This window comes from Haliotis cracherodii, unplaced genomic scaffold (genome assembly GCF_022045235.1).
Source record: "Haliotis cracherodii isolate W230 unplaced genomic scaffold, xgHalCrac1.p SCAF_2, whole genome shotgun sequence".
In the NCBI taxonomy this organism is placed as follows: Eukaryota; Metazoa; Mollusca; class Gastropoda; order Lepetellida; family Haliotidae; genus Haliotis; species Haliotis cracherodii.
The window spans coordinates 52,204,132-52,218,854 of record NW_027266275.1 but is presented as its reverse complement, the minus strand read 5'-3'; the positions used below and the strand labels follow the sequence as shown (position 1 = coordinate 52,218,854).

The following is a 14,723-nucleotide window of genomic DNA, read 5'->3' as shown; positions in this document are numbered from 1 at the left end:
ATGACAGCTTGTTCGCACAAAGGAATATCTTAAGTCGAATGTGATCATGACATTTAAACTGCAAAAACGCAATACTGCGTGAATTAAAAACCGAAATGAATGCAGTTCGTCACTGGACTCGCCATGTGGAAATGATGAATTTAGAGAATACTATTGTTAGCATTGTGACATACTTGGTTTATGAAATATGTAAATATATTACATTTGTAGGTAGGCGTACAGCAAAGTCAGGACTGAACAATTTTACGTGGTAGATTTCCAGCCCATGTCGTTTCAAACATATTCACACAAACAATTCTCCAGCTGATACTATGGACTTGGCCAGAAACATGAATGAGACCGCATCACGCCGCGTCTACCACCGCGAGAAAATATAGTCCGTTGTTTACAAACACGCGAGACTGCCCTATAACACAATAATTGTTTAAGATGGTATGTGTAAAATAAAGTAAAAGAGTAATTGGTTAAGTTTAACAATACAGGGCACAGGTAACTGCGTTACGTTTTATCTTTGATTCGCTGATCTCATATTCCTACACTCATGAATATTCATGCAGGCGACTGCTTTAAATAGCAGAAAATCTCTGTGAAGCGTATATTCCTGTTTGTCGTGTGAACGGTACACTCCGTTCAGCGTCGGCTGTGGCAGCATTCATCGCCAACACGCTTCAACGCAACGTGCTCAGTGTGGACATAACAAAGGAGTGTAGCAGACGACATAGTGTTCACTTTCCAACGTTTAAAGGTAAGTGTCATGCTTTATTTCATCCCCCTAACAACACAATGATTCAACTGGTGTGTGCACACAAACATATGGCAGTACCCTGGCATGGGAGATGTACATGGAAAAGAAATAGTGGAATTTATTAATAGCTACCAAAACTGCCTTTTAAGTGACATGACAACTAACATGTGGCACTGTATGGGAATTGTAAGAGCCATGAATGTTGACTTATTATTCCCCGGCCTTACATGGCACCGTATGTTCACATGCTGTTGGTATTACGTCTGCTCTGACGTCATAGAGTGCTATATTTATGCCTCTATCACCTTCGTGTGCCTTCATATAACCAAGGAGTCCCAGTGCTGTCGGAACGTATAGTGTGTAGTGCATAACATCATATCACCTGTAAGTATTACATGATTGTGCCCCAGGCAATGTTAATATACCAAGTCCGATAGGGGTTAGACAAGGTTGCTCGATCTAGTATAGGGGCTTAATTTAGACAGTTCTAAACTTGGTAAAAAGTGAGAAGCTTAAAAAATAACTATGTTGTTGTCGTCGCTTTCACTTTCTTGATCAGTTGAGATAATTGTTTTGCTATCCGATTCGTGTAAGTGATAAACTCGTGTGTGTCACGATTTAGTAATTAGAGAGTCATTTATCTTTGTTTTTGAACCGTCCACATATGCGTTGGATGCCACGCAGTGGTTTCTCGTGTAGCGGATTTAGTTTGATTCCGTTTTCGCCACATGCTACATGCTGCCTACCTGGTGGTTATAAGCTAGTTATCCGACACACCTTGGTCTCAGGATGCAGCAAGCTGTTTCTGTGCTATGTCTCAATACGATACCAGCTGAAACGCAACCGCCCTCGCATAGCACAGCGCGACCCAGCGGGAGTTTGCCATACACTATCGCCTTGTACAATGTATGTTGGTTGTTTTTTTCAACATATGAGTAACGGCACGGTAACTTGCTATCAAAATGTCAATTCTCACTCAACATTGTTTGAATTTTGAACATTTGGTGTTATTTATGTACACGTTTAATCACAAGTATCTGATGGTGTGAGTTGTTTTTCTCCGCCGCTGGACATAATTGTTAATTAATTAGGGCAGTAATTAACTCAGTAGGATAGTAATTACATGTGGTGCTCGACATTTTCCTTGGGCATGGTATTGCCTAAATTGTTGTTCAGGACATGCAGATCCAATGCGACTTTCTGTCACGTGGGTTTCTCTTTCACATTTCGCTAAATAGTTTATGTTATCGTATGTAACATATGTTCCCGCATTTAATCGATGTCCAGCCAGATTGTATTACCCCGTCAATCGCCTTAATATTCAGGTACGTCCCAAATGAACATATGTGTCCTTCGGGGCCTATATGAAGAACATAAATCTTTATTTCTTGAGGCACGTTTAGTTTGTGAATACTCTCTCTCACACATGTTGACATTTTAGCTATTAACTTCAACTACGGCTACGTGACAAGTGCCATATGGTTCTAATGGAATTTTGACTTATCAAGTCCCATGTCAGCACAATTTAACTCGTCTCATGCTAAATTCGATTTCAATTTCTCTCACATAGAACCATTTCATGAAGTACTCATGAAGGGTGAGGATAAGCGCTGAACAGAGGAATTTGGTGATGGTGTGTAACGTTGACGTGTTTCCGTTTTCTTGGCCGTTAAACGAGGGCTGCATGCACCCATGTTCACTCCACCGCTGTAAGGGTTAGTGCAGTGATATGCGTGCGGGCCTTGGCAACCTGTTAGGGAGGTGGAGTTGACACAGGATCCAAGGCCAAGCGTTCATTCCTCAAGATAATACACTCACTTATCTGTGGAGTAGGATTGTGTTGCTCTGAGGCACGTTTTCCATTCACTCACAAGCTTGTTACATGTGTTATATATCTCCAAGGCTAATTTCGCTGGCAGTATACAGCAATGGCGTGCTCTGTTGGATGATCGTCAAAGAGAATAGCTGTTGGGAATTGAAGACGTTGTGTTATTGGTTTACGAGAATCTGATTCTCTGCTGTCCTTGTTAGGCCGTTTCTCTTTTCGGCCTAGATTGAGGACTTGGTATTAAATCGCTTTTGTATGTACGCTTGTGTAATGTTTGGTTTTCAATTAAGAATGTCGCTCAACAATTTAAACGGTTTTTACTTTAACATATCACTAAAGATTCTGTTCTTGTATTTCAGATTTGAACATCAACTTACTGAAGAGAGCTGCCTGAACCCAAAAGGAGGCACATTTGAAACCTTTTTTATACTTGAGACAGTGTGATATAGACAGTGGTAACAATGCATGTGGAAACATCAGTCGCCCTCAACTTCGTCATTTCGTATCTTTACAACAAACTCCCTCGAAGACGGGTAGACATGTTTGCAGAGGAACTCGAGAAGGGGCTGAAAAAGAAGTTTGAGGGGCACTGGTACCCGGACAAGCCCTTCAAGGGATCAGCCTACCGATGCATCCGTGTAAATGGGGAAAAGGTTGACCCTGTCATTGTCGTGGCTGCTTTCAACTCTGGTCTGGACATCGAAGAGGTCAAGGGCTACCTTCCAGCAGAGCTGACCCTTTGGATCGATCCATCCGAGGTGTCCTACAGGATCGGTGAGAAGGGGGTAATCAAGATCCTGTACAGTGACAAGAAAGAGGAGGAATCTGAGACCATCGTGGATAGGGAGGTACAAGCTGCAAGCAAGGGATTCAATCCCGAGGCCCAGTGTTTCAAACCCATAGACTCTCTCTCGTCATCCCTCACTAATCTCAGCCTTTCGCCCTCCTCGCCCAACTCTTCAGGCGGGTGGAGCACATCCACGTCTCCTTCCACAGCTCTCTTCAACTCAGCCAGCCCTGTCCCGACCCCCACACCGACGCCAAATTTCCTCCAGAAAGAGGGAGGCAGCAAGCCCCGTTTCACAGCTGCAACATTCGCACAGACCAAGTTTGGCTCAACTAAGCTGAAGACGCACGTAAAAAGGCCCACAAGGCTATCACCAACAGAGTTTGGAAACTTCTTCAGACAGAGATCTACGACCCCAAGCTTCACTCCACCGGCCCCACAACGTCCCCGATCCTTGTCCCCCAGAGACCCCCGGGTTGAGTTCCTTCTTGACCAACAGCAGCGCTTGTTCCAGGCCACCCAGTTCACCCAACAGTCTCCAGGGGCCTTCCTTGGAGACCTCTACCGCCACGCCTCCCCGAGCCATCTCTCCCCTGGAGCTCTCAGTCCCGGCTTTCCAGACCTTCTCTCCACTAATGCTTCTCTGAATTCCATCTCCCCTGAGGGCCACAAGACATTCATGGACGGCCTGGGCCTGAATTCTTCTATGGCTTACCCAAACCAACTGCAGCACCTGCTGGTGGCTAACTAGACCCGTTTTCTCTCACTTGCAGACTGTGTTCGAATCTGATCGTGCTGGTATTAACCAGAGAAATTGTCTTTCTATTTATTATGACCGTGAGGCTAGTGAGACAGAGAAAGGACTCTTTTTTGAAAATTGACGACACACAGGCTGTGAATATCCAATGTCTATCGTGAGTTTGATCAATTCATTGTTGGAGACGGTACAATGTTTGTGCTACATTTGTACTGTGAGTATGAACCTAGTCATTGTCAATATTTCCATACACAATGTTATGTAAATTTGGTTCCACATGAATTTGTACAGCGATGTTGAGAGAGTATATATTCGTATTTTCTCTATAAATGGTTCAAATCGGGTACAAAGGCCGTATATCTTTTGTATGTCATATGAAGATTCAAAATGAACGCTTACTTTTTGTATTGATATATATATTATATAATTTCATAAATTAGCTGTCTATATATATGAGCATATGGTTATAGTTTTTCAGAGAGTTTATTTGTACTGGATATCAATGGTAACAAACTACTCCCCCGTTGCAAATAAGATTGATTTTTTTCTACCGAATGTGCAATAACACATCTATTGAGAAACTGAACTCCATGCTTAAGGCATATTGGATCAAGTTCACACTCGTAATGTTTATACTGTTACATATTTTTAAGTTTGTAATAAAAAGATTGATTTTTATTATAAATGATTCTTGTGTTTTCTATTGGCATAATGAACACCCAAAGGCCTTACACCTTGTGTGTGTCAACACACGTGATTTTATTATTAACGCTCGAAACCATCGCAATAGTACAGCATACTAATACAGTACTTTAGCTGCGATATTGCCCTTAGGAGTAAGCAAGTTGTAAGTTTCCCTTTAGGGACCACACAACCGGACTTCGTAAGCCTGTCGACACTTCTGTATGATAATCATGTCATCGGCCCGGTTTATAGATATAACAAATCTGAAATAAGAATAACTTTATCTTGATGAGAATCAGTAGTACGCCGCTCCATTCAGACACTTTTAGACGATATCAAACTGAAGCAGTATCAAATCGGAAACATTAGATGAAGACACAGGACATCAATATGACACAGTATACAACGTGTCATGAATTTAGTATTGAGCACTCATACCTCTCTGCAGGGCCTCCTATCGATGAGTGGTGAACGCACTGCACATTGCATAATGACACCCTTGTGGCCCCGGTGCACGTTACACCACATATGAATAACCCTCTGTGTACTGAGCGGCGGAATTCACCAGAAAGTCAATACTTTAATACGGGACAATTGAATGTTGCTTATTCTGTTTATCTAATAATCAATTTCCATTCAGTGCTGAAATGCGGACGGGCTGTATTGTAATTTGAAATATTTTTGTACTTTAGCGATCCTTTACAAACGTAGAAGGCATGAGTTTGAAGATAATTCATTGTTCAACACGTTCTTGCCAACACGTTCTCCGCGCCCAGGCTGTGTTCCATGTAGAAGGCAGAACTATTGGATTCTTGTCCGACTCGATTGTGTTTGATGCACCACCCAAACGTTTTGCTGCATGGTGAGACTCTTGCCCAGGAGGAGGGCATGTATTTCATGGAGTGTTTGAACTGCATGGTATAGAGCAGCGCGCATAGAAACACATGTTTCGGGGAACAACATTGCATGCGCATGTAAATGAATCATTTAGATGTTCAAATAACAGTATTGATGGCCATCGAACACAAGCATCTCCGGCGTAAACACTCCACAGCTTGCTGCCCTAGACGACTCTCCGATCGAATAGTCTTGTTGTAAGAAACTTGGTGACTCTGTTCATCTTGACGACAGTGTCAAGGAGAGAAGACACAAACACACGCACACACACAATTATCTCCTTGTGGAGAAGATACATGTACAGTTACCTCCTTCATGACAGTGTCGGGGAGAGAAGACACACACACACGCAGACACACGCACGCACACACACACACACACACACACACACACACACACACACACAAACACACACACAAATACCTCCTTGTGCAACTATCTCCTCGTACAACTATCTCCTTGTGCAACTACCTCCTTGTGCAACTATCTCCGTGTGCAACTATCACCTTGTGCAACTATCTCCTTGTGCAACTATCACCTTGTGCAACTATCTCCTTGTGCAATTATCACCTTGTGCAACTGTCTTCTTGTGCAACTATCACCTTGTGCAACTATCTCCTTGTGCAACTATCTCCTTGTGCAACTATCTCCTTGTGCAACTATCACCCTGTGCAACTATCTCCTAGTGCAACTATCTCCTTGTGCAACTATCACCTTGTGCAACTGTCTCCTTGTGCAACTGTCTCCTTGTGCAACTATCACCTTGTGTGACTACCTCCTTGTGCAACTATCTTCTTGTTGAGAAGGCTCAATTAATACTTTCTCCTTGCTGGCAGAGCGCTGGAGGTGGTGGAGTGGGGTGGCGTTAAATGAGTGAGTGAGTTAGATTAATCGCCGCTTTGAACAGTAATCCAGGTATATCACAATGTCTCATCTTGAAGTAGGAAGAAAACCCGAAGTGATGCAGGTCACAGACGTTTACCATTTTGGTGAAACCAACGAGCACGTCGGGGAGAGAAAGAAACTGAACAACTATCTCCATGTTGATAGTGTCCAGGAGGAAACACACGCACACACGCACACACGCACACACGCACACACGCACACGCGTACACACATATACACACACACAGTGACAGACACAGACACACATACACATACATAAAATTATCTCCTTGTTAACAGTCTCAGGAGAGAAGTCACATGTTCAACTATCTCCTTGATGAGAAGTCTGCATGTTCAACTATCTCCTTGATGAGAAGTCACATGTTCAACTATCTCCTTGATGAGAAGTCTGCATGTTCAACTATCTCCTTGATGAGAAGTCTGCATGTTCAACTATCTCCTTGATGAGAAGTCACATGTTCAACTATCTCCTTGATGAGAAGTCTGCATGTTCAACTATCTCCTTGATGAGAAGTCACATGTTCAACTATCTCCTTGATGAGAAGTCACATGTTCAACTATCTCCTTGATGAGAAGTCACATGTTCAACTATCTCCTTGATGAGAAGTCACATGTTCAACTATCCCCTTGATGAGAAGTCATATGTTCAACTATCTCCTTGATGAGAAGTCACATGTTCAACTATCTCCTTCTTGAGAAGTCACGTGTTCAACTATCTCCTTCTTGAGAAGTCACGTGTTCAACTATCTCCTAAATGAGAAGTCACGTGTTCAACCATCTCCTTGAGAAGTCACATGTTCAACTATCTCCTTCTTAAGAAGTCACGTGTTCAACTATCTCCTTGAGAAGTCACATGTTCAACTATCTCCTTGATGAGAAATCACATGTTCAACTATCTCCTTGATGAGAAGTCACATGTTCAACTATCTCCTTGATGAGAAGTCACATGTTCAACTATCTCCTTGATGAGAAGTCACATGTTCAACTATCTCCTTGATGAGAAGTCTGCATGTTCAACTATCTCCTTCTTGAGAAGTCACATGTTCAACTATCTCCTTGATGAGAAGTCACATGTTCAACTATCTCCTTGATGAGAAGTCACATGTTCAACTATCTCCTTGATGAGAAGTCACATGTTCAACTATCTCCTTCTTGAGAAGTCACGTGTTCAACTATCTCCTAAATGAGAAGTCACGTGTTCAACCATCTCCTTGAGAAGTCACATGTTCAACTATCTCCTTCTTAAGAAGTCACGTGTTCAACTATCTCCTTGATGAGAAGTCACATGTTCAACTATCTCCTTCTTGAGAAATCACATGTTCAACTATCTCCTTGATGAGAAGTCACATGTTCAACTATCTCCTTCTTGAGAAGTCACATGTTCAACTATCTCCTTGATGAGAAGTCACATGTTCAACTATCTCCTTGATGAGAAGTCACATGTTCAACTATCTCCTTGATGAGAAGTCACATGTTCAACTATCTCCTTGATGAGCAGTCTGCATGTTCCAAATCGAAGATAGGCGACGAGAATTTTACTCTGAATAAAGATGTCTGTCTGTCTGTATATTTGAAACGATGAATTACATGGGAACTTTTCCGTCTGTTCTGTGTGAGTTTTAACAAGGTAGTACATCAAATGTGGATATGAATGAGTCATATATGAAGGCAGAGAAAAGTTATTTTTCATTTCTTTTCTACAACTTCACAGGCTGCTGACCCGACAAAGTAAGAGACTGCACTAATGTGCTTGCCCTAAGGGAATCCGACCTCAAAACAAGTTCATACATATCTTAAGGGTCCCGTCCTCAATTTGTTGTTTTATGGGATATTTAGACTGATTCTGTCACATGACATCATGATGTCCCGGAGGGGGAAGAGTAGACATGCAGTCACAGATGAGCACGCAAATACAATTAATACGATTTGTAACGTTACATTAGTAGAGTGAGCGAGTATTGTTTAACGCCGCTTTTAGCACTATTCCAGCAATATCACGGCTGGGAACACCAGAAATGGGCTGCACACATTGTACCAACCCGGGTCTTCGGCGTGACGAGCAAACGCTTTAACCTCTAGGCTACCCGACCGCCCCTTACTTTAGTAGACTATGTCTTGGTCGTAAAACATTAGGTGGGGAGGAGGGAAATGGAATATTAATTTGTAATTAAGGAAGTATGAATCTTCGTTATATATGTATGTGCATGTTTTTTTTCTTTTAAAATATCACAAATGTTTTTTTAAGAAGCATCGTCGTCGTCATTATTATCATTATCATTATTAATTTATTATATTTTTATTTTATTTTTATTTTTTATGTTTTGAAAGGTATTGCTATTAACATTTTGGCGATAATGATGGGAATGCTATTTGTTAGTTTCGATCAATAGCTGATATGAAAGTTTAACCTTTACATGCACAAAACTATTCCCGTTTTGAATGGCACCATGTTTATTAAGCCCCAAACAGGCCATTTTCTAGTCATATACGTTGTTTATATTTAAAAGGATTTTATTAATAGCGTTCTATTCCTGGCGTGACTTTCAGTTTGGTTTCAGTTATGATAACACGCATTGACGTCAACTACCATTCACGCCTAGCATCTCCATCGTTCTTTGTCTCAATACGACTTCCCTGACGTCTACAGGCCGGCTGGAAACATCAGCCTATCCTGAGCTTTACGCAGAGGTAATATGCTGACTATTGATTGATTTTGAAATAATACATTTATATGGATTGCCGTAGTCTGCCCACACACAACCTGTGACATTCCCAATGACCTTCACCTCTTTGTTGCAAATGGTATACTGAGGATGCATGTAGTAAATATGTCTGGCTGATAATCAGATACATATCTACGATTTGTGGAAACTAAAACACTCATTCATGATACCAGAGGGTCGTATTGTATTGACTCTTTTGGTGTACTATAGTATAATGGAATGGAAATGGTTCGTAAATACGCTCTTAGGTTCGTAAATACGCTCTTAGAATGATTATGGCAGTGAAAAGATGGGACCTATTGGTCATCCGTGATCTGTAACAGAACAAGGTGACAATCGGTTTAGATCATTTAACTTTGTGTTGTTGTTCATACCCCTGTGTTTTAAAAAAATGTGATGCTACAACATAAACTATCAGTAATATATTGTGAAATACGAGTTGTGTGTTCAAGGACAAGCCTAATGATAGACGAATATCGCCCACTCAACCTAATGTTCCTGAAGGCTCTAACGTGTGTCCAATACTAAGTAGCAGTACGGTCATGTAGGTGGAAATTAAATGTGGGAAACTGTTGTTCCAGGCGATACATGTAGTACGCGCGCCCTGGTAGCAAATGTCAAAGTATAAGCCTCGTAGAAGAAAGGATTAGTAGATAAAATGAAACGTTCTTGTCCCGGACAGGCTGTTTATTGCATTCCCTACGCTTTGTGTTGTAGGTATGTGGCATTTGAAAGATGTTATTGAAATCCAAGGATGGCGAGTTAGGAGGTTTCAATTGGGGGTCTAATCCGTCCCATTGGGAGAACATTTCTACACATCAAATACAGGTTATTATTATTTTAACAAGGACATATTTTTCTTGGCATCTTTACTCTATGGCTATGGCTATACCAGACGAAGGAAATGTAGATGTGTCATTCATCCAATTTTAAATACAAATTCGGATGACATTCGGTGATATTTTATTTCAGATCTTGATTGAACTTTGTGATATTCCATTTTTATATGTGAATTATGTGAACAGATTTGTTTGTTTGTTTGTTTGTTTGTTTGTTTATTGTTTAACGCCGCACTCAGCAATATCCCAGCTGTATGACGTCAGTCAGTAAATAATCGAGTCTTTGCAAACAATCCAGTGATGGATATCATGTGCATCGATCCACGCAAATTGGATACGATGCCATGTATCAACCAAGTCAGCGAGCCTGACCACCCGACCCCGTTAGTCGCCTCTTACTACAATCATAGTCACCTTTTACAGCTAGCACGGGTTTGCTGAAGATCTATTCTAACCCGGATCTTCACGGGTTATGTGAAGAGATAGACCTTTTGTACGAGATAGATGAATTGGTATGTATGTATACACTATATGGGCAGATATACTACATGTCAAAAATAGGAAAATATACTTTACTATGTAAACCATATAGACAGGTATTCCATGGTCCCGACATCGGAGGACTGATAGACAGACAGACAACAATTTATTTATGTCTCACTTCTGTACTAAATAATATAAGTATTGAACCATTGATATGTACATATTTAAACCTAATGAAAAGATTTCCGATATAGCAGAATTTATATCTTAAGCATATGAATACTTAAACCACATTTGCGAGATAGGAGATTTGATATGTACATATTGAAACCATATGGACAGATAAACCATATCCCATAGATAGGAGAATTGATAAGTACTTATTAAAACCATATGGGCAGATAAACCATATCCCATAGATAGGAGAATTGATGAGTACTTATCTAAACCATATGGCCAGATAAACCATACCCCCTAGATAGGAGAATTGATAAGTACTTATTTAAACCATATGGGCAGATAAACCATATCCCATAGATAGGAGAATTGATAAGTACTTATCTAAACCATATGGCCAGATAAACCATATCCCTTAGATAAGAGAATTTATATGTACTTATTGAAACCATATGGACAGATAAACCATATCCCCTAGATAGCAGAATTGATATGTACTTATTGAAACCATATGGACAGATAAACCATATCCCCTAGACAGGAGAATTGATATTTACTTATTGAAACCATATGGACAGATAAACCTTATTGCGAAGTTTAAAAGGATTGAAGTTAGGGTGATGTATTTTGTTAGCCGAACCCGAAAAGGCAAGAGTCGAATTTTTCATGTTTGTTTTCTCTTTGAAACTCACAACCTACGTTACACACAAGCAAGCAGAAAGTTTATTATTACCCAGGTTTCAAACATACATTGTGGAATTATTTATTAGTGTTTATTTGATCGATGTACCACAGCGCTCTGACGTTTGTACAGAGTATCGATCGCATAGTAATGACGTTATAAGCTGAGTTGTTAGGGTGTCGTGGTACACTGGGGTTATAACCCAGCTGTACGTCATGGCCGCAGCAGGTACCATGGTTGAGATAGCCCAGTGGGTGTGCGCCCGCGCTTTACATACACAGTCCGGTTTACTTCTATATTGTCAGTGGTAATTTGTTTAGTGCTTTGGTTGGTTCTGCTGAATGGATTGACGATTCTTCTGTGTTCATTTATTTAACATGAATCTATTTGTTTAGATAATTACACGGATAACTTAATTGTGAAAAATACCACGGAACCGGGTTTTTTATACAAACATATACTCACCGCCAAAAGAAACGCGAATACCATACATGTTGGTTAATATATGAAGTATTACTCATAGTCAAGAGATATTAGATTGGTTCGATGCACAGACGGACATACTGGTATGTTGTGTGAACTCTTGATCGCATCACATGTGACGTCATAGATTCATGACTCGAATGCACCATTTGTCTTGTACAGGATTAGTGTGTACAGTATGGAAATCACATGCAGCATATCGTGATAAGAATAAAGATACACTGTGGTAACACTTGACGGATCGTAATTTTTTGTCATTAATTGGTACACATTTGAAACATCCCTTCTTAATGTACATACTTCTCTCTATGTTTCTGTGGTTCGCATTTCTTTTGGCGGGGGTATATATATCATATGACCTAATAGTTCGTATGAAAAAGTCACACATAATGCTTGAATATATATCTAGGATAGGTAACCCGCTTTTGACGAGCTAATTTTAAATATGGGCATGTAGTATTTTGATTAAACAACTCATCTCATGTGTGACTTCCAACAAGCATACATATCAGGATCTTCAACAGCCCATGCTTGCCGTAACAGGCGACTATGCTTGTCGTAAAAAGGCGACTAACGGGATCGGGTGGTCAGGCTCGCTGACTTGGTTGATACATGTGATCGGTCCCAATTGCGTGGATCGATGCTCATAATGTCAATCACTGGATTGTCTGGTCCAGACTCAATTATTTACAGACCGCCGTCATATAGCTGGAACATTGCTGAGTGCCGCGTAAAACAACAAACAAACAAATTACATATCATTCAGCTGCCAAAAAGGATAATCCATGAAACTATTTAACATAACTTGGTGGCAGTTGGTAACATACATAGATTTGACTGTGTCAGTATTCCTCTCATACTACGCTGAGCAGTATATATGGAACAAATAGAACCAGACAGTATCTCAAGACGACACACACCCACACCCCACCCACACACCCCACCCGCCACCCTCCCTCCCTCTCCCTCCTCTACCCCAAAATACCTGTATCTAATCGAGGATTCTTCACAGAAACATAAGAAATTAGCGGTCGATTCCTCCCAAATCATATTAAGCTGGGTTTTTTAGTGTTGCGTTTTATTAAATTATCATGTTTGGTTTTTGTTTTAATTGCGACGTGTGTACGCAAATACTCCAAGAACAGGAACATGTTTCTAGATTCTAGTGATTGTGTACTCTTCACTAATAAACGGCCTGAAATTCCTAGCTGATCACAACCTGTCTCATCAAGGTGAAGGTCATATATGTAGCCCAGATGGCGCTGATCAATATGTGTCAATAAAAACGAGGGCGTGCGTATGTATTTCCCGCATACAGATATAGGCAGCTTACAAAACACTGACCATGCATTTATTCGTCTATGCATATGCACAGCCGTCGCTCAGACAACTTCTATGTTAATAATGGCGGAGTGTGTTTCAGTACTGAAATTCGTAAGCAATTCATCAATAGAGCAACACCTGTGGTAATACAGATTGTCTATAAAAGTATTAAAAATGTTATCACCTTAGTACGGTCAATAGTTATATTTTCAGGTTGACGTTCGTTCAGAAATGACGTTTCTATACCACAAAGCCCCTTATTTGAGGGAACATCTTTTAGGTACACGTTTAAAGGAGCAGTACTTATTAAAGTGGAAGTTTGCCAGTTATATTCTATGGTGAGCGAATGAGACGCCAGTTATTGATTATATGCGCACCTTCACTTTTCCTATCAAAGATGACGTCTAAAAGAACACCAATTACGTTTTGTCAGGGAAGAATGTCTGTTTTTGCGTATTTGTATGCGTCTAACGTCTTCGGGAAGGGCCACATCCATGTATCATGTACATGGATTAACACAGTTGAGCAGAAAGTGATTCAAAGCCGCGATAGCGCTGTGTGAGAATGTTTTTATTTTCCTTAGAGACATCAAGCCGAGGGACAGATACTTTGTTTCCATGATAATAGCTGACGTCAAAATGGCAAAATTGATTAAAATTGCCGCACGATCTAGACATTGTAACTGAAAAGTCAGGTGCGTTTGTGAAGTCCGTTTTCACATTTGGCCTTTCCAGATACAGCAGTGGGAATCTCTCTGTCACCGATAACTTCATGTGACCTTCATAGACGACGAACTTACTAGATATGCTATAAATATGAATGCAACTGTATTATATTTGTGCTGTTTTAAATTCGATATGCCATTGTTCACAAAGGCCAAGAACATCATGGTGTTTGGGTTGTATGTTTATTTAAAACAATTTTTCATTTTTTCAGTATTGATGGACAATAGATTAATATGTTTCTCCACCATCCGAAAAATAAGGTACATTTAAATCGACATTTGATTTCTTGTTAGTTTGTTCTACATCATTTCATAGCTAATGTTTTCTTGCAATGAAACATTTATTGTTTGGTATATGTCAGTCTTCATATTAAAGGGGGGCGGTCGGGTGGCCTAGTGGTTAAAGCGTTCGCTCGTCACGCCGAAGACCCGGGTTCGATTCCCGACATGGGTACAATGTGTGAAGCCCATTTCTGGTGTCCCCCACCGTGATATACTCACTCACTCACTCATATTAAAGGTACCTTGAGCGTGTCACATCACTACCATATATCCAGCTAGCCATGATGCCTACGAAGATGAATGATTGGACACGTGAAGATCCGGGTTACAACTGGTCTTCAGTAACCCATGCTCGTTGTAAGATGCAATCGAAATGGATCGGGTGGTCAGGCTCGCTGACTTG

General features: G+C 40.7%; 1 protein-coding gene across 2 annotated transcripts; it reads left to right on the top strand.

The window, feature by feature from the left end:
• Positions 1-615: 615 nt before the first annotated feature.
• On the top strand, positions 616-4,802 carry LOC139468211 (protein Tob1-like). 2 transcript variants are annotated; one of them, XM_071250031.1, is made up of 2 exons: positions 616-745; positions 2,933-4,802. In XM_071250031.1, exon 2 carries the CDS (start codon positions 3,035-3,037, stop codon positions 4,109-4,111), a length of 1,077 nt encoding a protein of 358 aa, XP_071106132.1. In that variant the 5' UTR covers positions 616-745; positions 2,933-3,034; the 3' UTR covers positions 4,112-4,802. The 2 variants fall into 2 exon arrangements, with proteins under 2 accessions (XP_071106132.1, XP_071106133.1); XM_071250032.1 differs by lacking the exon at positions 616-745 and adding an exon at positions 1,048-1,129.
• Positions 4,803-14,723: the final 9,921 nt, after the last annotated feature.

Coding starts and splice junctions, on each gene's coding strand:
- LOC139468211 (XM_071250031.1), top strand. CDS start 3,035: ATGCATGTGGAAACATCAGTCGCCCTCAACTTCGTCATTTCGTATCTT.